Consider the following 23,273-nt stretch of genomic DNA (forward strand, 5'->3'; position numbering starts at 1 on the left):
TCAGGGTTTGCATTACAATGACTGATGCCAGGTTCATTCCACCCATATTTTTATCATGTTACATAAAATATGATGGGCATGAAAAACCTTTGGGAAAGATAGTGAAAGTAGTGTCCACAAAGGCTTGAACTTCCATAGATGTTTTTTGTTGACAAAATGAATCATGTCAATAAGTAGACAAGATGGACGTACAGATAGAATGACCACACTGTGTGTTTCCAGTTGTTTAGGGGTCAAGGCTGCCACAGGCCAGCGGCATACTGTATGTGGCAGCCATCGGAAAACGTGTAGTGCAGCTTAATGCCATGACCAGAGCGGAGCATGGACACACACACACTACATCTTCTATTTCCATGCCTCACTGCAATCCTTTTCACCCGAGGACACAGAGGTTGCATTTCTGTAGCCCACCTCAGCTACAGGAACATACTATAATCTGCCACAGCAGCGTGCTGGAGCGGCTCTTAACAATTGCTGCCACTCGCCTCGGCGTGATAATCCCTTAGTATGGGCACGCCTTCACCGAGTAGACACAGAAGGACAACAGGAAAGGAAAGGTAACGGAATTGTCCTTGAAATGGCAAAAAAGGTTTTGTAAAAGGATGAGACTGTGTCATGAAAAAAAAAAAAAAATCAGCAGCACAGAATGATGCAATTGTGCAATAGGCTGCTTAACCGCAACACAACATGTTGAGTATAGAGCAGTCTTCTGTATTAACCAAGAAGCTGTGGTCATATTCATGCATGCAAAACGCATGATATGAAAATCTCAGAGAACGCAGCAACCTCTTGTGGGGACTGTGCTTGAATCATCTCCACCAGTGGGATGGTCCCCTTAGAGCTGTAACAGTGGAGGGGGGAAAAAAACCCTTTGGCAGAACTTACAGCAGCGTTACAGTGTTTTAAATATTTCAGTCTGAGAGCAGCCTTGAGGGCCCCCTCCGGCTCTGGGCCCCTGGGCCCTCAGGGTGACGATGGGCAAAAGAACGCAGGCCGTCTTTCATGAAAAACCAGCGACAGCGATTTGGGTTGGTGTGCACTGCATCATGCTCTTGTCACAATGCACACAATGAACCAGCCAGGGCCACACAGATCATCTACCCAAGCAGCAGTTCCACAGAGGTCAACAACATTTCAGTCATTTCCTCAGAGTCAAGTGCATTGTTTACCTGATGTCAGCGATCCATTATGTGACTGCACTGCATAACAATAACAATATTTGCATACATAACGCTTACATGACATGCACACTTATTATAGCTGGAAATCCTCTTTGCATGCATATTAAATTCAGACACAACCAATAAATGACACAGGAAACAGACATAACTTCCAAAGCGCTTTTAATCACCACTCGGGTCTCAACTGATACAGTAAAGAAGCATCATACAGATGAAACTCAAAAATCAGTTTCAAGACAATTTCCCAATGCTGCTCAAGGGAACCCTTAATAAAGGTCATCCATTGTGACAAATTTTAGTCATTACAATGTTTCCAGTACACAATTTTTGGAATGAGTGGGTATCTGTCAACTATTCATGGGGAAAATTGTTGCTATTATGTTACAAATGTCTGCAGTCCCTCAACTCTTGGAAAAACAACAATTATACTTTAACGGACAGGACAAATATAAAAGACTCCAATTTCAGTGAGATTCGCCAGCATCCCTTTCAAACAGATGTGTGTAGTAGTGTGTGAACTAAGAGAAGTGCATGTCTCTGAGAACAATCCATTAAAACTGGGACTGATAACACCATGTGGTGATAAAATGCCTTGCATATCACAGCAGGAGAGTGCATTATGCAACCTGACTGGAGAGAATTTAGACATTCAAAGACAGAGGCCCCAACGTTAGAGCATCTAAAACTAGAAACAGAGAAATGTATATGACCAAAATCCCAGAATATGCTGGCGGGGGAAACATGCTTGCTTTGTAATACACTTCAAAGACAGATGACAGGCATGCCCGGCTCTCCCTGCTGGATCTGCTCTTGTGAACAGGTTCCTGAGAGTCGAGCAGATTTGGCTTGCTGTTCTACACTGTTGCGATGGATATGAGCTGAACACTGAACTTCAAATGTCTTCGCATTGAAATAAGACAAAAAAAAAAGAACATCTATGTTGAAAGCTGAGGAAAAAAGTTAACTCACATTTACGAAACAAAGCACACCACATGTTAAGTGGACAGTATATGTGTTATAAACATGTGAGATTTCTGACATTGTCTTTATTGCCTTCTGCGTCAAGAGGGAATATGCACAAAGTAGGTGCTTTTTTTCTTGTTAAATTTGAATTGTTATGGGAATTCACATTATTTTTCTGATACAGTGAGTGATACAGGCAGCCAACGGTCCTTTCTCTATAGCAAAAGGACTGGCTGTAAAGCATTAATTCTTCAGTCAGTAGTAATTTCTTTAAAAAAAAAGTAAGTTAGTTAAGTGCTGATACAAACTTCATGAAAAAAAAAACAACCCTCATCCTTTCAATCCTACTTTCACACAAACCTCATTGGAGCCCCTGTTATTAACTGATTAATAACTGATATGGACACACTTGTCCTTGGTCCCTCTAGAGCGGAGGAGAGGAGAGGAGGAGGAGATGTGGAGGTGATGCTGATGGCTTTGGTGGTCCGCCTCTTGACCACTGGGTGTCCAGTGGGCTCCCCCTCCCTCCCTCGTCTCGTCCAGCCCTGTGTGGGCTCCTAGCCCTGCTTCTGCTTCTTGAGGTAGCGCGCGCGCATGGACAGGTGCAGGCCCATCATGTAGTGGTTGAGCACTGTGGCAGGGAGCAGCGCGGTGGTGACCCAGCCCTGGGGCGAGAGAGAAAGGGGGGGGGAGCAAAACCGTCAACACATCGCAAGGCTGTGGGCTAACAATTACCAGCAGCCCTACAGTTGTAAATAGAGCTGACTCGAAATTACACTTCACCCCCCGTCCCAGGAGAATTGCTCATTTTTCATTAATGCACTGTGCTTTCCCATCCTCCATCTCCGACACACACACAAATATACTCACACACACACACACTGCACGCGCGCACGCAGGAACACAAACAAACACAGGTTCACTTGACTCACCATGATGGCGTGTGGCAGGTAGCCGTTGGTCTGGCTCTCCAGGCCCACGGTGTTGAGCGCCGCGGCCACGTAGCGCTCGGGAGACGGCTTGTCCAGCGTCGCTCTCCTGATCTTACTCAGCTTGGTCGCCACAAAGAACGGCAGCACACTCTGGAGGGAAGCCAAGGCACCAGGCATAAACTGACGTTAGCTGTGCTAAAATGGCACATCCGCTCAACTCCATCCTACATACAGTATCAGGCAGCACAAGGATGACCAAGATAAAACCATTTTTTACATGACATGTTATGAGCACAAAAAAAAAATGTTTTTTTACAATAAGTACCCAAGTAATGATGTGGTTCAATGGTTAGATATAATCTCTTGTAATTGTACATCAATCTATTTGAATTCATGGAGGACAAAGACAGGACAAAAAACAGGCAGTTTCTCAGTCTAAGAGACTGACAATCAAATTTCTTTGAAATTCATTATTATTGTAACACTCTGGTTTTTCTACTCACACTGATTAATTATTTGTCTACGCATGCTGCTTAAACTTGTTCAGTCAAACCTCGGGGATACACACACTCCCCCACATTCACTGAGCTAAATTACACACATTTCTGTGTTTGTAGAGACGGCGGTATCACCCATTATTGAGGGCCTGGCCTGCACCATTTTATGAGTCTCCATATAGTCCAAGACGCAACTTTACTTAAATCTTCCTTGAGGGGAAGAGAGACTATAGCATAACATATGGCTACACGCTAATACGTGGTGGAGCCACCACATTACTCAACGGATGAAAGATGCAGCGCATGCTCAAGGTCATTCGGCTGTCGCTCCGCTCTATAAGGGCACAGACAGGAGGCCTGCATTGATCTCACCTGAATGATGATGCCTTTCTTCCTGTACTCAGCTTCAAGCCCACGAGAGAAGAAATCCACAAAGGCCTAAGAGAGACAGGAGGCATCGCAGAGGAGACTTCCACACATCAATCAACTGCATCTCCACACATCAGGAGTAACTAAGGTGATGAAAGTCTAGCACAGTCATGTGGAGTGAGCTGTTAGCTTTGCGTTGACACTCGGTAGCTCAGTAGTTCCATGTCTCGACAAATTCAACACTGACTGTAGCTGTGACTGATTATTTTAGTGATCACAAATCACAATTGAACCATAATAGCTATAATTATTGGTAATAATAATACAAATAATGATCAATAACAATAATAATAATAATAATTATTATTATGCTCTTTCCGTAATCCATGATCAGTAGGTCTTTTGGCAGCTACTATCTTAAACTGACAGACCAACAAAAGCCTAGTTTGAGATCAAGGTATGTTTTTGTATGACTGTTGATGGCTTAGCTGGTCATATCGCCAACAAAAAGGCTAAGAATCGATAAACCCATCTACAGTACCAGCATGTAATGATTTTCAGCACGTTGTCTTGTCAGTATTTAGTTGAAGGACATTTTATGGAGGTCACCAAGGCAGTTCAGATTGACAGTGTTGTCATGACTGTTTGCAGGGTCACAGCAAGGTTGATTTGAATTTTGTGTGTGTAAACTGATATGATGCCTATCTATCAGGGAGCAGGTGAATGGAGCAGAGTCGCTGTTTTGTCACAGCCAAGTGTAGAGTCAGTGTAGAGTCAATGTAGTGTCAAGTTTGAAGCTATTTGGACAAGAAATACAAAATATATCGTCAAATATATTGACTTCCGCCGCTCTACTGTAGCCACTCCCCCTGTCATACAGCACTGTACACAGGCTACCTGAGAGCATAGAAATGGGGCTTTGGCAGAACTGAATCAGTGTACATACAGTAGGTAAAAAAGTTAAGCGAGTGCAAGATGTGTAGATGATTATGATGTCTGACCTCAACAATAACGTTTGCGGTTTGCTATAATAAATATAATAGATCAAACAAAATAGTGTACAGACAAATTGGTGATGGTTACTGAGGTTCCCTCAAGACGCTGAGGACGGCTGCTAGCCGAAACGCGTCTGTCTTGTTCATGCATTCAAGATACATAAAGTAACAAGATTACATTCGAGAGTGCGTTTATTTTGCTTTAAACTAGTTTTTCTTTTTACGCACCCAAAGACTTTATAAAAATAGAGTTCGAGCGCATCTGCCTTTCTGATCTAATGAGGTTCCCCCTCACTGTAAAGCGCTTTGGGTGCCTTGAACAGAACTACGTAAATGCAATGTGTTGGTGTTGTATGACAAATTATCATGACCGTCGCATCTTGCAGCTTTTTTTTTCTTTAGTATAATTTTGTGTCAAAGATTCCCGGGACACTGCACGAAACTTGATGGGCATGTAGCCCACAAGGACGACATGAAACTACAGATTTTTGTTTTGATCCGTCGCACCCCCAGCCACACTAGACCCCCTGCAATGTGGGTACACTCTTTTGATGTACCCTTCAAAATTGGTTTAAAGAAACATATAGTGGTGCCATACTATATAATGCAAGTAATAGAAGCATTTTTGGTTCTATATAGCACTTTTTGTATCTAAGAGTGTAGGGAGTGATTTATTTTTGCGGAGATAATGTGCAGGACTGGACGGTGGTCATATTTTGTACCACTCTGCGGTACATCTAGTTTGCATTCATACTGAAATTATATTTGCACAAGAGACAAAACACACTGTTCTTCACCACGAAAATATGTGCACACACAATAATAACAACCTCATTAAAATCATCAAAGGCAAATCAGTCACACACATTAGTTCTCTGTTCAAATGTACCTTGCTGGCAGAGTAGATAGTGAGAAGTGGGACAGGGTACATGCCACTGGCAGATGAGATATTTAAAATCACCCCTTTCGACCTGGAAAAAAGCCAAAACCCACATTAGAGGTTATTTGCATGTAAAAATGTCCCTAAAATGTCCTCTTGAAAGTTTTGTCTTTTTGCAGTTGGGAATGTCAATAGGATTGGCTCATAAGGAGTCAGGCACAAATGTGTCCGCTTTCATGACATCATGACACAACAAATGAACCGATGTGAGTTTAGAACACAGTATACAGAACACAGTATACAGAACACACTACTCTCAGGTGAGATGAGGACGTGAATTATGTCTGTGGAGGCACCTTGTTCAATTTACAGGCCTCTATCAAACAGATGTCTACTATGGACAGTGGTCTGCGGAGAAAAAACAGGCTTCCATCTCAGACCTCTCCTGCTGACACAAGTCACACTAAAGCAAGTACCAGAATATCTGATGAGACTAATATTTCAGCATAAGACGTTAAGATATTTGTGTTTTGTTTCAGTATATAGCTCTGACGCTGCATTTCCATTTAGATTAAGTGAGATTATTAAAATGAATGGGTATCATTATAGCATATTTCAACATTTTAAATGCTATTGGATAGACTATACTGATATTTACAAAAATTGTTTGCCATACTGTAGCTTGCTATCACATATTCTTTTATTTTCAGGATCATCAAACATCCCACAGTTAAAGAATGTTCAAAGACAGTGGGCAGGGCCTGGCAGAAACTCATTTGTGGAGATGGTCATACCATTGGGGGTTCTGGGCAGTGTTCTTTTGTCTCTTCTGCTATTCAAAATGATTACATTTGGGAACACATAATTGTTGATCCTCAGATAGGTTTTAAAATACCGCACATCCATTTGGACTGGCTGTGTTATTGCTAACGGTCACATCAACCATCAGAATGGGGGAAAATGTCATCTTAGTGACTTGGCATGATAACAGTGGCATGATTTTTGTACCCGGAGAGCTGTTAATTTCTCTACAAAGTATAACTGCTGATCTCCTGGAAATCTAACACAACCGTCTCTAGCGTGTACTCAGAATAGTGTGGGAGGAAAAAACGTCCAGCGAGCGGCAGTTCTGAGGACAGAAAAGCCTTTTTTGAGGAGAGAGAGCCTCAATGCCTTGCTTTTGATGAGAGAATGCCTAGACTGGTTGGACATGCCAAAAAGGCTACGGTGCCTCAGATGCCCAGTCTGTACAACGATGACGAGCAGAAGAACATCTCAAAACGCACAGCACATCAAAACTTGAGACCGCTGGGCTACCACAGCAGGAGACCACATCAGGTTCCACTTCAGTCAGCCAGGATCAGAGAGCTGATCTGAGACTGCAGTAGGCACAGGCTCACCAAAAACATAGCCTGGTCAGATGGATCTCCATTTTTGCTGAGTCAGACAGTTGGGTCATTTGGCGCAGACAGCATGAATCCATGAAACCTTGTGTCAACAGGCCAGGCTGGTGGCCATAGTGTATTGTCACAGCCTACACTCTTAAAGGTATACTATGCAACGTTTTTCAGTTAATCAATTCGTTCCATACTGTTATATATGAACCCTTTCATGCGCAACGTCCACATGCGTGGACAGTAACTTTAACTCTGTTTTCTACTTATTTATCATGTTGATATACACCAATCCACTTCAGGGCAGTTTTAGTAGGTTCTTGGCAATATATTAACAATATGTATCATCTTATATTTGGAATACTGACTGCTTGATGACATCATCAATTCAACATGAGTGACAGTAATCACCATATGCTGAATGCTCCAGGCATATCTGTAAAAAGCTAGTACTCAAGAAGGCAAAATCATGTAAAAAAAAATATTATGCTGTACAGGAGAGTGTGTTGAACAACTCTATGTTTTCAGAAATTAAATCGGATGTAAAATGGAGTTTGTAGACCCTAAAAAGTAACTGTCCACGTATGTGGACGTTGCGCAACAGAGGAGTTAAATGGCCAAAAATTAGATTTTGTAACTAGGACTTTTTTTTTTTTTTTTTTTTCAAATATGATTTTAATGGCTTTAAATTACAAAGAAACAAACATTTGGTAAACATATTTATAAATAATGACCTAATTACATGTGGTAATGCCAAGGTGGTATGGTAATATGGGGGTAGTAGAGGGGTGGGTGGGTAGTAGAGGAGTGGGTATGAGAGTACTAGAGGTGTGGGTGGATTAGTATTAGAGGGATGGGTAGTAGGGATGTAGTAGAGGGGTGGTTGGGTAGTGGTGGTAGTAGAGGTGGGTAATATGGGGGTAGTAGAGGGGTGGGTGAGGGTCGGTGAGCAATAATGGGGGTAGTATAGGGGCTGGGTGGGTAGTATGGAGGAAGTAGAGGGCCATAGTTTCCACATTTTCTGTCATTACATTTTATGCTTTTTTACCCCTTTGTTGCGCACTGTCCACATACGTGGACAATAACATAACTTCTATATAAAAGCATATTTTTAAAAAATTCCAACTGATTTTCAATATTGGGCTCATATAGAGTAATAAAATCAATACTAAAAAAATCTAGACACTTTTTTTCATAATGCGTGCATGAAAGGGTTAAATGGGTCATTACCGGTCGAACTGTGTTTTTTTTGGCCGCTCTAGTGGTCTGTAGCGGTAAAACCACACTTGCAACTTCAGGAGACACCGGGCACGCACCCATGCTCTACTCCAGGAAGTGTCATGTAAAGTCTCATGAAAAGGCACGGCAGACTGACCGATTGAGGGGTTTTGTCAAATATACACGTTAAAGCTGTAGGGGAAGCTCTGCAGAGAAATATGCAAGCATAAAACGAGCGAAAATGGAAAGCGAAACCGGCGACAAAATCGCCAATCCTGCATAGTATACCTTTAAGCAAATGTGCTGGAAACAATACAAACTGTGTTGTCCATATCTGAACAAATATGTATTTAAAAAAAATACAAGTTGTATTTTTGTGTTTTGTGTTGAACACATTCACTTTAAGATTAGTATTTGAGTAGTGTTGTTGACCATGTGCATCTCTGCTTGGCCATCCTCTGATGGCACCAGTAAGGCAACAAATGCATCATGTCAAAAATCAAAAGTCTTCTCAAACTCTGTCTCCTGATCTGAATCCGACAGCTTTTATTTGGGGTGTGATGGAATAGCTGACTCACAGCTTGAATGTCACAATTACATCTGCAGAAACTGTGATGCAATCGTCTCCATAACAATAAAGTCCGCACCCCTGGAGCTCCCAATCAAATACTTAATGATGTGACGTTTTGGGGCAAGCCCTTCCTCAGATGTGAGTAATCATCTCAACATGGACCAGGATCTCAAAGGAATGAGATCCAATATTTTGCGGAATCCATTACCCATCCAGGAACTGCCTACTGATAAGCTGAGAGCTACGAGCCCTTTTGGTTTCCAGGTTGAGATTGTATTGAAAAGAAATCCATAAGCTCCAGAAGAGCAGCATCTATGCTCACTGCTCTCTCTCACACACATACAGCCGCTCTGACTGTGCTCTTCTATGGAACATTTATACACAAGTGAAACATGCCACCTGAGGCTTGAAAATGATACACATATTAAGGAAATAGGATGTTGTGGCAACATGGGGTGGATAAATGAGTAGCTCACCTGTCTGCCATCAAGGGTAGAACAATCCGGGTCATCTAGAAAGCAAGACAGAGACGTTTAGTCAGGTGAAGTGACGCACAATATTAAGATACATTGTGAAATAGTTCTGTTCAGCGTTATAGAAATCTGTAATATCAGCATCATGTTACGGTTACCGTTACGTTGCTTAGCAGACGCCTTTGTCCAAAGCGAATCGTTATGTGTACAAAACGTGTACATATTCTTGGGAATGTTGTTGATAGTTAACAAAAATGGCAGACACATGTAGTTTGCATCATTTGATGAAGGATATCCTTTTTAGTTTACTGAAATTCACTGACATTGTTTCGCTCTAAGGTCTCTAATAAAAGGCGACATCTCGCTTCTAACTGTCCTTCAACTAATGATGTTGTAGCTGGTCCATGTAGTGAACTGACCACCAGACAACAGGCCTGGTAGAAGCCTGGAGGTGGTCTATCATGTGGGGTAGAGCAGTACAGGGACAGAGTGCAGCATTTTGAGGGGGAGACAGTGCCTGCCTCACCATACTTTACAACAAATACAGCACTCCCCCTACTGGGAACAGCTGAACACGTCTTGAAATCAGAGAAAAATCACTTTCCTCAAGTGCTACACATGCGCAAATATATACACAGATGAAATAGTCAATCGAGTCTTCATACAAATATAGAGCTGCAGCAATTAATAAGGAAAATGACTCGATTGCAGCTCCATTGTTCTGCTTTCCTCTAGCAAAGGAAGTTGCATAATTATGCTCAGTGTGTGGACCATAACCAAAATATTTCACGTCCAAGACATACAGTACAATGTTCAATAGTACTAGAATTAATAATAATTCCATTAATTGTAATACGTTTAATCATTAGAATTTTGCAACAATTTGCCACTTTTTGAGGTATGTTTTAATCTGGAAACTAGTTTTGGTATCATTTTCAAATCGATGCCAAATGTGCAGTCATGTAAAGGGCAGAAAATGTGCCGTTCCCACCAGCCGTCCAAGATACGAACTGTACAGTTCAGTGTTCCTGGTAGGAACATACTGCAAAAATGAAAGAATACCTTTCACAGCGCAACATTGGCCGGGTTTCCCAAAATTGTTAAGAAGCTCTTAAGTGCTAAGAACTTCTTAGGAGCGTTGTAAGAATGTTCTAAGAACGCTCCTAAGAAGTTCCTAGGACTTAAGAGCTTCTTAACGATTTTGGGAAACCCGGCCATTGTTAGTTATATCACCAAAAGACATCAGTAAGCACATTCACAAGCTTCTAGCAGTGCCTATAAGGCTTTGGGTGGTGTTTGCAAGGTTTTAAAGCACTGCTTTAAAGACAACAAACAGCAAACAAACTTAAAGTACATAATCTAATTTTAAGGCACTTCCATGATTTACCAAATAAATAAATAAAACATTAAAATGCTTGAAAGTTAGTACAGTAGATGTGCATTCCACTTACCAGTGGGTACTGATTTGAGAACACACTCAAGGAATGCAGCAGACACTGCATGGTTTGGTGAGTGGACTGTGTGCTAGCTCTAGGGCTGTGACCACTCCACCAGGTCTCTCATATGGATTTCTGGGCCGATAGCCATGCACTCTCCCCATGTCACCAAAAAGCCATACTGGTGTGGGGCAGGGTGGCTACGCTACGCTCTGCTTCTGCCATGACCTTAAGGCACGATGTTGCTTTCTCGTGTTTCCTTTTCAGCTAACCAATTCTACATGACATATTATGGGGATGCCAGTGCAGGGTAACCTATGTTATAGCCTAGTGGACAAATGGCCTTGACATGGTCATGTCCCTCTACCGTGGACACTAGAGACGTGCATTTGCTTTCAGCTTTGGGTTGAAGCACATTTGTGTGTCTGCTTTGTGTGCTCAGGGCACGGTCTGCACGAGTGACCTCGCCTCGTGCCCCACTTGTGGTTGTGCCTACAGCATGCGCGGGCATTTAATTGAACCTGGCCCCCCGTTGTTCCTTTCTTTTTTTCTGCCAAGACAGAGTGGCATCTAATCTTAGTAATTACATGTTTGAATAATTCAGTATAATATGCATCAACATTCTGACATCAGTGCCACTAAATCAGATACATAACTTACAGGTGATGCCCTTTAATGCCCTTTAATTTCAAGAATAACATTATTTGATTCTTACCACTGTTCTGTAACTATGATGAATAATGCCAATTGTGTTTTTGAAACTTTAAACAACACCAGTAAAGCAATGAAACAAGTGATAAAAACAACTTATAAAACAGAAATATTATTCTGGCAATGCCACGGCTTGTTCCAATAGATAGACCTGCATGTGAAGTTTGAATAGCTCATTTTTGGTCCATTGTTGTTGGAGAGGTAGACATTCACATTCAATAGCAAGAACACAAATATTCTAAAAGAACAAACCTGACAGACAGAGGTGATGTTGACATTAATCATTGTGTCGATAAACTGCAAAAAAAAGGAGAAAAATAGGCATAATGTCATATCTGTGGATTAACAATGCTGTCTGATTTATGACTAATCAACAGTAACAATAAACGTGTTCAATGTGGCACACACATTCAGTCTTGATATACTTACTTGGTCCAAATTGGGTACGTTGAGGAAGAACTCCGGGTAGGAGTAGGAAATCCCAACATTGTTTACTATGGAGAGAACAGAGAAGACCATGATCAAATTTATCTTCTGGCTAGCATTTAAGCAATCATCACCAAACTAAATTAGGAGTCTCTCTTAGTTTACTGCTCTCTAGGAGAAAGCAGGTCATGGAGTGGTACGGCGTGAAATAGACATAACACAGGCGATACATTCTGTACTAAACACACATGGCAATGGTGGATGAGCAAGGGTCAAGTGAAGGTCTGCCACTGGCTTGCATGTAAAGGAGGAGCTCTGGGCCAAGACTGGGCTCATGAGTGGCCTGCACTGGTAAATGAGTTGGGTTGGCCGCTCATCGTACAGTTCATGTGTTTAGTGGGGGACTATCATGAACTCCAACCAAACCTAAAATACATTTAGCATCTATAACCTATGGAGAATGCAAACATGAACTCTGAGAAATGGGCAAAGAGAAGATGCTGTGCATTTTCATTTAATATAATATATGTTAGGATAACATTGAATCAAGTAGCCACAGTAGCTTAGCCTGGCAAGCCAAACTATACACAGTAGCTCACATTCAAACAAAACGGCCTGATGCAATAATCAACTCTCAAGATTCCATTTCAGCCACAAGGTGGCGGCAGTGTCTTTAAAAAGGAGGCTCTCTGCAATGGAATCACCCAACGCCAACCCCACCTACTTTGCCTTGGTACAGTGTGTTAACGGTATGGACGAGTAAAACACCACTTACCTAAAACCCCAATCTCCAGTCCAGCCAGGCCACTCTCAATCTTTGGATAGATGTCAGTGGACCCAAAGTCTGCAGCGATGGTTTTGGTCTCAACACCATATTTACTTTCTAAAAAAAAAAAAAAGACAAGTATGTGGAGTTGGTGCATAAAAAGATGTGTGTAAGGCCACTCCAGGGAGAAATCGAGTTGACATTGTGTTGAACCTTACACTATGTATGTACGGTTTATGTAGCATACTATGTGACGTGCAGTTTAGCTTTGATGGAGAAGCATCGTCAAGAAAGTGAGAGGAACCCTGATCACCAATGTGGGTTACCAACGTGGGCAACACATACATAGAGTGCCATTTTTCAACAAGTTATGGTGAACGACCCATGCCTTTTGCGTTCAGAGAGTTATTCGATCAAAACTGAGCAGGCGTTTTTAAAAGGCACTTTCTTCCTACTGTACTGGGCAGAGGCCTTCACACACGTCTGACACACACACACACACACACACACACACACACACACACACACACAGAGTCACAGCCTTGTCCTTATTTCAGCAGCACGGAGTCAAAGCAGCAGTCACGCTGCCCAAATCTGCTTCTCCATCAGTGAACACGAAAGAGAAAGTGTGTGTGTGTGTGTGTGTGTGTGTGTGTGTGTGTGTGCGTGTGTGCGTAAGAGAGGGAGAGAGTAGAGCGTGTGTGGCTATGAGCTAGAGGAGGCAGAGTGGATGTGAGTGCATGTGAGAAACAGTCAGTGTGTGTGTGTGTGTGTGTGTGTGTGTGTGTGAGAGAGAGAGGGAGAGGGAAAGAGAGGGAGAGAGAGAGAGAGTGTGCCATTCACAATTTCCCCTCAGCCCTACCCAACCCATCCCCTACCCAACCCATCCCCTACCCAACCCATCCCCTACCCAACCCATTCCCTACCCAACCCATCCCCTACCCAACCCATTCCCTACCCAACCCATTCCCTACCCAACCCATTCCCTACACTGAGAAATATATTTGAGCGTTTTAACAACTCTCGGCAAAGCAGCCTTTGTCTCTAGCTCACTTGAGCACTACATTAGTCCAACAGAAAGAGGGGGGAGAATAAAAAAACTATTATCCTTAAATTGTACAAAACCTATCTGATCAAACATTAGACAATATTCACTACAGCAAAGATGAAGATATGGAATGATATTTAGGGAAATGACTAAAATAAAGAATATAATACAAGAATAATACAATTATTCTCGGCGATTAAATTAAATTCAAGTCTTTATAAAATCACGGTCACCCTTGAAACATTAACGCTGTTGCAATGGTTCAAATTGGAACAATGCCCGCGATAAACCCATGTGTACCTTGATCAAGGGGCGCCTGATCAAATGCCCCATTTAAGGCCGCGCTGCATAATGCAAACAGGCCTGTGCCGTCGCCAGAGCTCGTGACCGCTTTAACCAGCGAACCCACATCTGCCTGGAGGGGTGTGCCAGCGCGGCCGAGCGAGCGAGCGAGCGCAGAGTTGGGAGTCGCTTTGCTCTTGAGCGCACCGGCGTCCCTCTCCTCTCCTCTCCCCACCTCCCCTCCCCACCTCCCCTCCCTGGCGTCCCTCTCCTCTCCGCACCTCCCCTCCCCACCTCCCCTCCCTGGCGTCCCTCTCCTCTCCGCACCTCCCCTCCCTGGCGTCACGTCACGTCGCGTCACATGCTCCCCGAGTTCGCCTCCATCTGCGCAGCCCCGCTCTGTCGCAGCAGCCAGGCAACTCGGCTGGCAGAGTGCCGGCCGCTAAAAATAGCCTCGGTGCTCATTAACATCGGCCTGACTGACATTCATTCAGCAGAGACACATACCCATTCCATCTCACTCACACTCACACGCGCACACACACACACACACACACACACACACACACTCGAAGAGCAGAGACAGCCTCACCCGAACAGCCAACCACACTCCCCTAAACGCCCCATTCATATAAATCACCTCTACAAAATTGACTAAGGCCGCATCTGTGCTTAACTAAAACAACAGAGTGTCTGACTGAATACGGAAAAAAATACCAAAAGCCCTCAGCTGTTTACAAAGAACTGCTCTTCCTAACATAGAAGTACATATTAAACATCCTCTGCATTTGCCTACAGAGGTCTATAGCCAACCTTAAACTGAGCTCACCACAGAGGTGTGTGCGTGTGTGTGTGTGTGTGTGTGTGTGTCTGTGTGTCGAGTACCCACCGATGGCTTTGGAGACGTCATCCAGCTTCTCCTGTGAGCGGCTGACCAGCACAATGGAAAAGCCTCGCCGTGCAAGCTGAGAGAGAAAACACACACACAATCAACACCAAACACACCTCCTAACGCACTGACATGGACATATGGAGATTATCACATCACAACTTTATTTGTAGAACAAGATTTTAAATATTACATGAAGAACATTAGATAAGACAAATTTACAGACTGTTAAATATCAAAATAAATCTAGGTTTCAAACCATACCTCTAAAACAATCTTCTCTTCATCTAGAACCACTGAGAGATTGATTCATATTTTGCTTCATACTCATCCACCTCTGCTGACTGAACCCATTATAGTAATAGACCTCCTGCACAGTCTATTTTCTTCACAATATATATTTTCAAAAGTCTACTAATAAATCCTTTTCGACTGAGCGGCGGCGAGAGCGCTCGTAGTCCTGAACTGACGTGGGGTCTCGGAGTGGACACGCAGCCCTCCGGTAGATGCCTGTGAGTGCACCGAGGCACTGAGAGGCCTCCCCAGTCCTCTGGGTAAAAACCTCTCCGCTGATGACTCATCGTGATTTCCATCAAAAAAAAGAAAGAAAGAAAGAAAGAAAGAAAAAAAAAAAGAGTGGAACCCCGGGAATCTTACCTCCTCCGCATAGGCCTTCCCGATCCCATCTGTGGCTCCGGTTACAACTAATGGAAGAGAAAACAGGGGATGCAGGAGACATTATATTGTGCTAGAACAGGACAGAGGCTCCTAGCCTTTCATTTCATAGCTGACCTATGCCTGTTGTGTAAGGAGAACTTATCAATGGAAATGGATGAATGGCACATTGACTATCACAACTGCGGTCGGGATGCTTTGCCATAGCGGCTGGGAGCTGTGGAAAGGACAAAGGGCCGTAGCAGGGCAGGGCGTGTGTTCTTCTGCATTTCTCTCTTTGCCTTTCTTGCTTTACCAATATAGCGATGCTATTTTTAGCCGCTCGGTACATTGCCTCTCTTTCAGCTCCTGGGCTAAAAATAGCAGGTGGAGGGAAGCAAAAAAGGCAGGCAGCCTGGAGCGAACTGTGCGCATTTTCAGCAACAGGAGAGACACCAACAACAACAAAAAAAGAAGACACAAAAATATGATGCCTTCACTGAGGACATGGGTCTTTCTCTTTCTCTCTCTCTCTCTCTCTCTCTCTCTCTCTCACTCTCTCTCTCTCTCTCTCCTCCCCTCAGCCCAGGACAGCCCCAAGGACAGCCCTCTCATCCCCAGCCTTAACCTTTGCATCTTCAGTGTCAGAAAACCCTCGGCTGATTAAACATTAATATGTGCAGCCAGCTTCCATTGGAAATACAAAAGAGAAAGGAGAGGAGAGGAGGGGAGAAAGGAGAGGAGAGGAGAGGAGAGGAGGGAAGAGGAGAGGAGAGGAGAAAGGAGAGGAGAGAGGATGGAGGGAGGCAGGCATGCAGGCAGGCAGAGAGAGGGAGGGGTGGATGGAGGGAGGGAGGCAGGCATGCAGGCAGGCAGAGAGAGGGAGGGGTGGATGACGAACAATAAGACGAGGAGGGAGGGGAGAGTGAGGACAGATCCTAGGGGCAGCTAAAAATAGAAAGAAGCAAGTGAAAGGCAAGCGGCAAACGGAGAGCATGAGGAGCACGGGAGATTCATGCAGTCAGGCATCTCCAAAATGGACTGCCAGTCTGCCACACACAAATGTCAATGGGCGCGCAGCACTAAGGCATTCTTCTGGAGACGCATCATTTTTGTACATTTGTCGAGACCAGCGGTAAACCGAATAAAGGTTTTCTCCTAAATTGAACAGATCCGATCGTGTTTGTGCAGTTTATTCTTCTCATCTCACAGGTGAATGGCATCTGATGCTCTCGTTTCCATTATAATGTCTCAATGGTCAGCCATGATATCAAAATACTGATCAAAAAGCTTTATTATCAAGGAGGAAGGACATTTCCTTGAAAACATGGCACAACTGACACTGGAGGTTGCTGGCTCAAACACAGGCCCCAGTAGCATTAAAGTCAATGTGATTAAAGTCCTCTTAATCTCATTAAAGCATGCCGTAAAGTACTCCATTCATAAAAGGCTGCTCCAGACACAAAGGATCTGCGGCTAATATCTTTCAGTCCTGGATGGACTTCACTCTGTACATGCCCCTGCCTTTCTCTGATGCTCTCTACTGTCAAAATAATGCGTAACAAAAAAACAGGGAAAGACATAAAAAAAAAAGAGGTAAAGACCTCCATCATGATTAAAGCTATCAGGGACTGCTGCTGATCCCAAAAGAGATACACACATCCAGCAGGGTCTGTGAATGTGGTTGTAGCCTTGGCACAAGCGGAAGCCATTCATAATCCTCACAATATTAATGGCAAATGACACACAACGGTAAATATAGCAACAAATAGCAACCAAATTATTCTTAAAATAAAATGTGACAAGGAGAGTTGATTACTATGCAAGCTGATGCAGGCGAGAGGATTGAAATTAGAAATTCGGTCAAGTGAAATGTGATCTTGTAAAAACAAAAGACACCCCCTCACACTGCACACTGCACACGGATGCTAATACTGCTGCCGCTGCTGCTGCTGCTGCTGCTGAATATTCCAGGGGCTAAAAAAAGAACTGAAGATTAAAAATACCACGCAGCCACTGCAGCCTTGTCTGGAACAGCCGCAGCACTTGAATACCAACGAGATGCTACTCTCAGCAGCCCCCGGCATCTCTTGCACTCGCTCAAGCACACGCAACACACACACACACACACACACGCACGTACGCACACACACACACACACCATCACTCCGCTCTTCCTTCCAGGGTACAGTGCAGCACTCTGAGGCTGTGTGTGCGTCTGCACATTGTGTGAGCAGAGGCCTGCCTGCCTGCCTGCCTGCCTGCGTGCGTGTCCGGCCCACGCGCGCGCCCGAGCCGCACCAAAAGCCATTTAGTGTTGCCGTGGCTCCAGAGGCACACGTCCTCGGCGTGCGCATGAATGGGACATTCACAACTCCACTGGCGCAGCCTCCTCACTGGGCAGTGCACCCATGGCTAATATTCACCGCACCTTCTATTTTTAGATTCGCAAGACATGTCAAAGCGATTCATTCAGAGGCTAACGGGTTTTTTTTTTTTTTTTTCAAAAAGTGAATGGTGTGGAGTGATGGCGGTGGTAGTTGGGGGGGGGGGGGGTGGGCTGGGTGGAGGTTGTCATCTCTTTCTCATTTCCCTTTGGATGTTCCCTGTGCATGCAGAGTTATGCAACTACGCACCCAGCTCTGCCCAGGCACTGGGATCCTCCCACTCCATTGGATGCTGCAGCACAGCAGAGACTTCAAAGGGCCTCCTGGGTCCCTGCTCACAGAAACACGGCTCTCTAAATAGCATGGGATGCCACGTGCGGCTCCGAGCCTTTATATGCTGCACATCAGGGCTGCGTGCACAAAAAAAAAAGGGGGAGGCTTCAAAATTGGCTCCTCTAAAAATAGTTCATAGATGTATTTAGTATCCCCGAGGCTGGATTTGAGCGAGGAGGATGGGGGGGGGGGGGGGGGGGCATGAATGTCTCTGTGCATTGCTCCAGTGTACATTAATTCATAAAAACGCATTAATGAGCCATTCTTAAGCTTCCATTACATCTAGAGAATCCCTCTTAGTGCTTCTGATGACTAAGCTACATTCAGGAAAATGCCCAAATAGATTCGATAAACTGCAAAAATCAGCATGCGCAGATTAAGGCACAACATCCCTGTTTAACGCCATAACTTATGGTCTATTATTAACCCACTGCTTTAATAATAGAACGCTTTTGGCTGTGGTGGCAAAGGCATTCATAGGATTTAACATGTGATACGGGTACGGGTAACTGCAATCGAAAATCTACATATTTAATGAACCAGAAGAGGTTTTTTTTTTACTGTTTGGGTTTGCAGAAGGATGCTGCATGACATAACTTTTCTTGTGTGTGTGTGTGTGTGTGTGTGTGTGTGTGTGTGTGTGTGTGTATGCATGACGGGGGGAGGGGAGGGAGTGGAGTGGCATGGTGAGCGAGGCATGATGCTGAGCAGGGGGCTCAATGGGAGGAGGAGGAGGAGGAGGAGGAGGAGGAGGAGGTATGTAAGATGAAGAGCAGCAGCACGTGTCTCGGAGGGTGCCCATTACCAGATGACTCCATTCACAGAGAACGCACAGAAAACCACCATCCAATCACGAGCCTGCCGCCCAGGGAAGCCATAACAAGGAGCCTACTTTGGCCATGGTGTGACAAAAGCACCCATTCACAAAGATACTTTCCCCCACAGACAAACGCTTGGAAATACACGCAATCCGTTGCAGCAGAGCTATCTACGTCAACAGTTCTTACAGAAATGTCCAAATCACTTTCATAGGCTAATCAGGAACTTTACCGCAAGATCCAACCATTAATAGCCAATAAAGCTGAGAGGACATTGTGCAATATCATATCACGATGACATGATAATTACCTCCTTTAATGCAACATATTATTTCACATTACATGCAACGCAAGCATTTTGTTTAGAATAAGTTACAATCCCATTTCCAAACAACTGGAATGCATAAACTGCATAAATTGACAATTAAAAGAGAATGCCATGATTTGCAAATGATGTAAACCCTGTAATTATTATTTATTTATCTTCTGAATATATTCATCTTGAATTTAATACCAGCAACACGTCTCAAAGTTGGAGCTGGATATTATGCTTGTCATTGTGTTGCATCTCCATTTCTTTCTATAACTCTAAACATTTGGGAGCTGGATTCGGCTTTCAGCCGTGCAACATTTTGGGGTCTCCTTCATCATGACTTTCATTTCACGACGATAATCCAAATGTGACCGGTCTGGACTGCAAGCAGGCCATCTTAGTACGTGGACTTCCACAACACTATTATATATGCTGTTGTCATATGTGCAGAATACAGTTCCGCATCTTCTAATTTAAATATTCTGTGAAAAAGATCTTGACAGGATAACAGCCTATGCTATGTCAAAGTCTGTATTATTCTGCATTAAATGTGCCATTTTAGATACTTTTTAGTACTATCTGCCTCTGCCAATGCCACTAATGCAGTCCAATACCACCATGGAGGCCCTGCTCTCTTTACATCCAGTCATGGTAACAATCAACTTGTGAAATGTTCCTCAAGCCTTTTCCAGCCTCTTGTTGCACCTAACTTTTCTGAGACTTGTTGTTGGCATCAAATTCAAACGGAGTGTACATTTTTCATAAACTAGTATGATTTATTCAACATTAGATAGCTGTGTTCTTTTTACAACTTAATATGGGTTTGCATTTGTTCAGATATTATCTCCTACTTGTATTCATTTTGTTTACCAAATATGTTCCTTTAATGAAGAAGCAACCATGGGTAGCACTGCTCTGTGGGGAGCATCGTTCTATGGCACACCCAACAAACTTGTCCTGAGAAAACTAGCAATAGCCAAATTGGCACTACAAGATGCTAACATGTTAACCAAAGTATTTTTTTTGCTTGTCAATGTCAATATACATTCAACGCATGATGTTCAAAAAATGCCCAGGACTAGGTTAAGATGATGCATGTTCAAAAAATGACCCTGAATCACACATATCATTTATTTAAGATGAATTTGTGATAACATCACATTTTTGCTGGCACAGAAAATACATTTTGCTCACATGCCACTGCCTAATTCATAATCGTAGTCCAGAACTCCTCTACCAAGATCAGTGTATTGTGTGCCTCCGCACCGGTCATCCTTAGTGAAATGTCAACCAAGTCAACGCGCACTTCTGCAGCCTCCTGCGTCATAGCAGAGCTCCCAGGAACCCATTCATCCGGTGGGAGTAGGCGCTCTCCAAATCTAATATATCTCAGTGATACCCACCAAGAGCGTACTTCCTGGGATTCACGCACCACCGGGCTGCTCCAGCAGGTACTCATTCATGCAGTTGAGCCCTATCCTTAGGGGAAGTGAAGCAGCACTGGGAGATGTGCTTAAATATCTGCTCTGACTGTGACCAAACCTCATCTAAAAAAAATACTACTTCTCTTGAAGGTACTTTAATAGCATGTAACAGGATGTATTAGCTATTCTATAAAGCTGGCAGATAGATAGGCTTTCACCTTAGTTTTCTCCAGTCTCTGAAGAACAAGCATGCACAGCAGTTTGCACTCTGCACAAGCATGCATGGGTGAAAGGGTGTCGATGTTGAAATGTTTGGTGTTGGCTAAACTGTCCTTCACCGTTCCAGTGTTATTGTGAACTGACCACAGAGAAGGGGAGGACAAACCCAAACATACGGATATTAAACTAAAACAAATGGCATGACAAGTTTCACCTCATCCTTGGGATGAAATAAAAATGGACAGAGATGAAATGTATGGCCCTGGACATAGACTAGCATAATAATGAATCTCAACCAAAGCTGCAGGTAGCGTGTGTTAATGATTTACATGGTCTATCTGGGCTGTCTGGAACTGAAGTTGTCTGTCATACTGACAGCAGGAAGTAGAAAACACAATCTTCTACTGAAATAACACGGCTGGGCACCTGTAGGCCAGAAATCATATAAGCTTAACTGTCAAGCTGACTCCAGAGTTGTGCTGCAAAAACTTGTGGGTACAAGGTGGGAGTTGTTGAAGATACTGGCCTTTGAACACCATTTCCCCTACTTAGGTACGCCCTGAGTCATAGAAAGAGTTGCAACACTCGATCACGCCATTAATAGTTCCAAAAAAACTTGTGCTGAAAGGCTGCATCACAGGAGGGTGGGGTGTATTTCTAGATACTGGAGGGCATTTAGTAACTCATTGGCTACTGACCAAGTGATCGGCAATTTTCAGTTCCACAAATTGGAAACTGGAATAGAAAATATATTGTTCCACTGTCTCTTATGGGAGTGTCACCACTTTTCTCGGTTTGAATTATGTCTCACTAATGTCAAGAATTATGCTCACCTGGTTAGTATTGCCTAGGCCTAAAAGGGAGAAGAAAACTTTCCCTTAGTAATGAAAGCTATAGGACAAAAAAAGACCTGCAACTGTGTGAAAATTCAGAAGCAATTTGGCCAAGTCCTACCTTTATTCAGGAAGCTACCAGGAAATAACACCCTAGAAAGAACAACTATATCAGATTGGCTACACATCCCTGTGTATTGGCATTAGACAAGCAGCCTCGCAGCGATTCTGGCAAGCTTTCCAAAGTGAGCATGTGGCAAAAACGTTTCTGAAATTATTAACAAAGATCTTCAGAAGACTTTATTCCTAGTTAGCAAGGCAGTTAGCAGCACATGTGCGTGTTATCCCGGATTTACCGGCTTACTGAGGCAATGATGTCTGCATGGTTGCCAATTTAAGCAGGAAAACGTTAGCTTGTACATTCTTGTTTGCAACGTTATACGATTATACTGACCTGCCCATTTTCCAAGTTTAGCGGGTGAAACCAGCCTTCCATTACCCAATATCCATATCTTCAGGCCATTTAAGAGTCGGTATACGGAGCAGACAGAGAACCAGGCCGCAGTTAAAGCACCTAGCCAAAACAGTGGTGGTTTCACGAGCTCTAGTATGGACTCCATAATAAAACTCAAAACGTTACGTGCATATGAGTTCCCGCTATTTAAATGCAACCTATATTCGTTCGATTAGCGTTGCATACAGCTTCTTTGTATGCACTTGCTACTGATGCATGGGACCGGTCCGCTTCTCTCTCCTGTCAATGGTGCTCTGCTCCGACAGATTGCTTCCGCATGTCAGTAGAGACTTCCGGTTGACGTTTCACCTACTTGGATAACGATTGGTGGATTTCCATGTCAAACAAAACAACCTCCTCATTTCGCTCCACGCCTGGCTTCGGCCGTTCAATTTCTACCTGATTATTAAAGTGTAGTTTATTGTCAAAAAGACTTTACTCAGGATAAAATCAGGATTTTATCCAGGTTAATTGTATTCATGTGAAGTTGACTGTTTTTATTTAAAGTCCTTGGGCTACACTGGGAAATAAATAATTATAAGCATTGTTATTTTGGACACTTTTTGGTAGCTCACAGGTAAATTGGGACATCAGGTAAAATGTGGTTTTACATCTTGGGCTTTGATAGCCTGATACAAAACATGCTTGAAGTGATATTGTAGGCCTATAGTTTTTTAAAAAACCATCAGATGCATCAGGTAATTTGGGACAAAACATTCAGCTAAAATGGGAACTTTTTCTATGTAA

General features: G+C 43.4%; 1 protein-coding gene across 1 annotated transcript; it reads right to left on the minus strand.

The window, feature by feature from the left end:
• Window positions 1–1,326: 1,326 nt before the first annotated feature.
• On the minus strand, window positions 1,327–22,787 carry hsd17b12b (hydroxysteroid (17-beta) dehydrogenase 12b). Its single transcript, XM_062548641.1, has 11 exons — window positions 22,467–22,787; window positions 15,689–15,735; window positions 15,032–15,107; window positions 12,822–12,929; window positions 12,050–12,114; window positions 11,873–11,917; window positions 9,477–9,511; window positions 5,827–5,908; window positions 3,946–4,011; window positions 3,077–3,226; window positions 1,327–2,809 (listed from the first exon to the last, which is right to left on the minus strand). Exons 1-11 carry the CDS (start codon window positions 22,630–22,632, stop codon window positions 2,702–2,704), a joined length of 948 nt encoding a protein of 315 aa, XP_062404625.1. The 5' UTR covers window positions 22,633–22,787; the 3' UTR covers window positions 1,327–2,701.
• Between the last annotated feature and the right edge of the window lie 486 nt (window positions 22,788–23,273).

Source organism: Sardina pilchardus, chromosome 11, assembly GCF_963854185.1.
Source record: "Sardina pilchardus chromosome 11, fSarPil1.1, whole genome shotgun sequence".
Taxonomy (NCBI): Eukaryota; Metazoa; Chordata; class Actinopteri; order Clupeiformes; family Clupeidae; genus Sardina; species Sardina pilchardus.

Coding starts and splice junctions, on each gene's coding strand:
- hsd17b12b (XM_062548641.1), bottom strand. CDS start 22,632: ATGGAGTCCATACTAGAGCTCGTGAAACCACCACTGTTTTGGCTAGGT. Junction 15,736..22,466: donor TAAACTTGGAAAATGGGCAG/GTCAGTATAATC, acceptor CTCTTCCATTAG/TTGTAACCGGAGCCACAGAT. Junction 3,227..3,945: donor AGAAAGGCATCATCATTCAG/GTGAGATCAATG, acceptor GCTTCCCTCCAG/AGTGTGCTGCCGTTCTTTGT.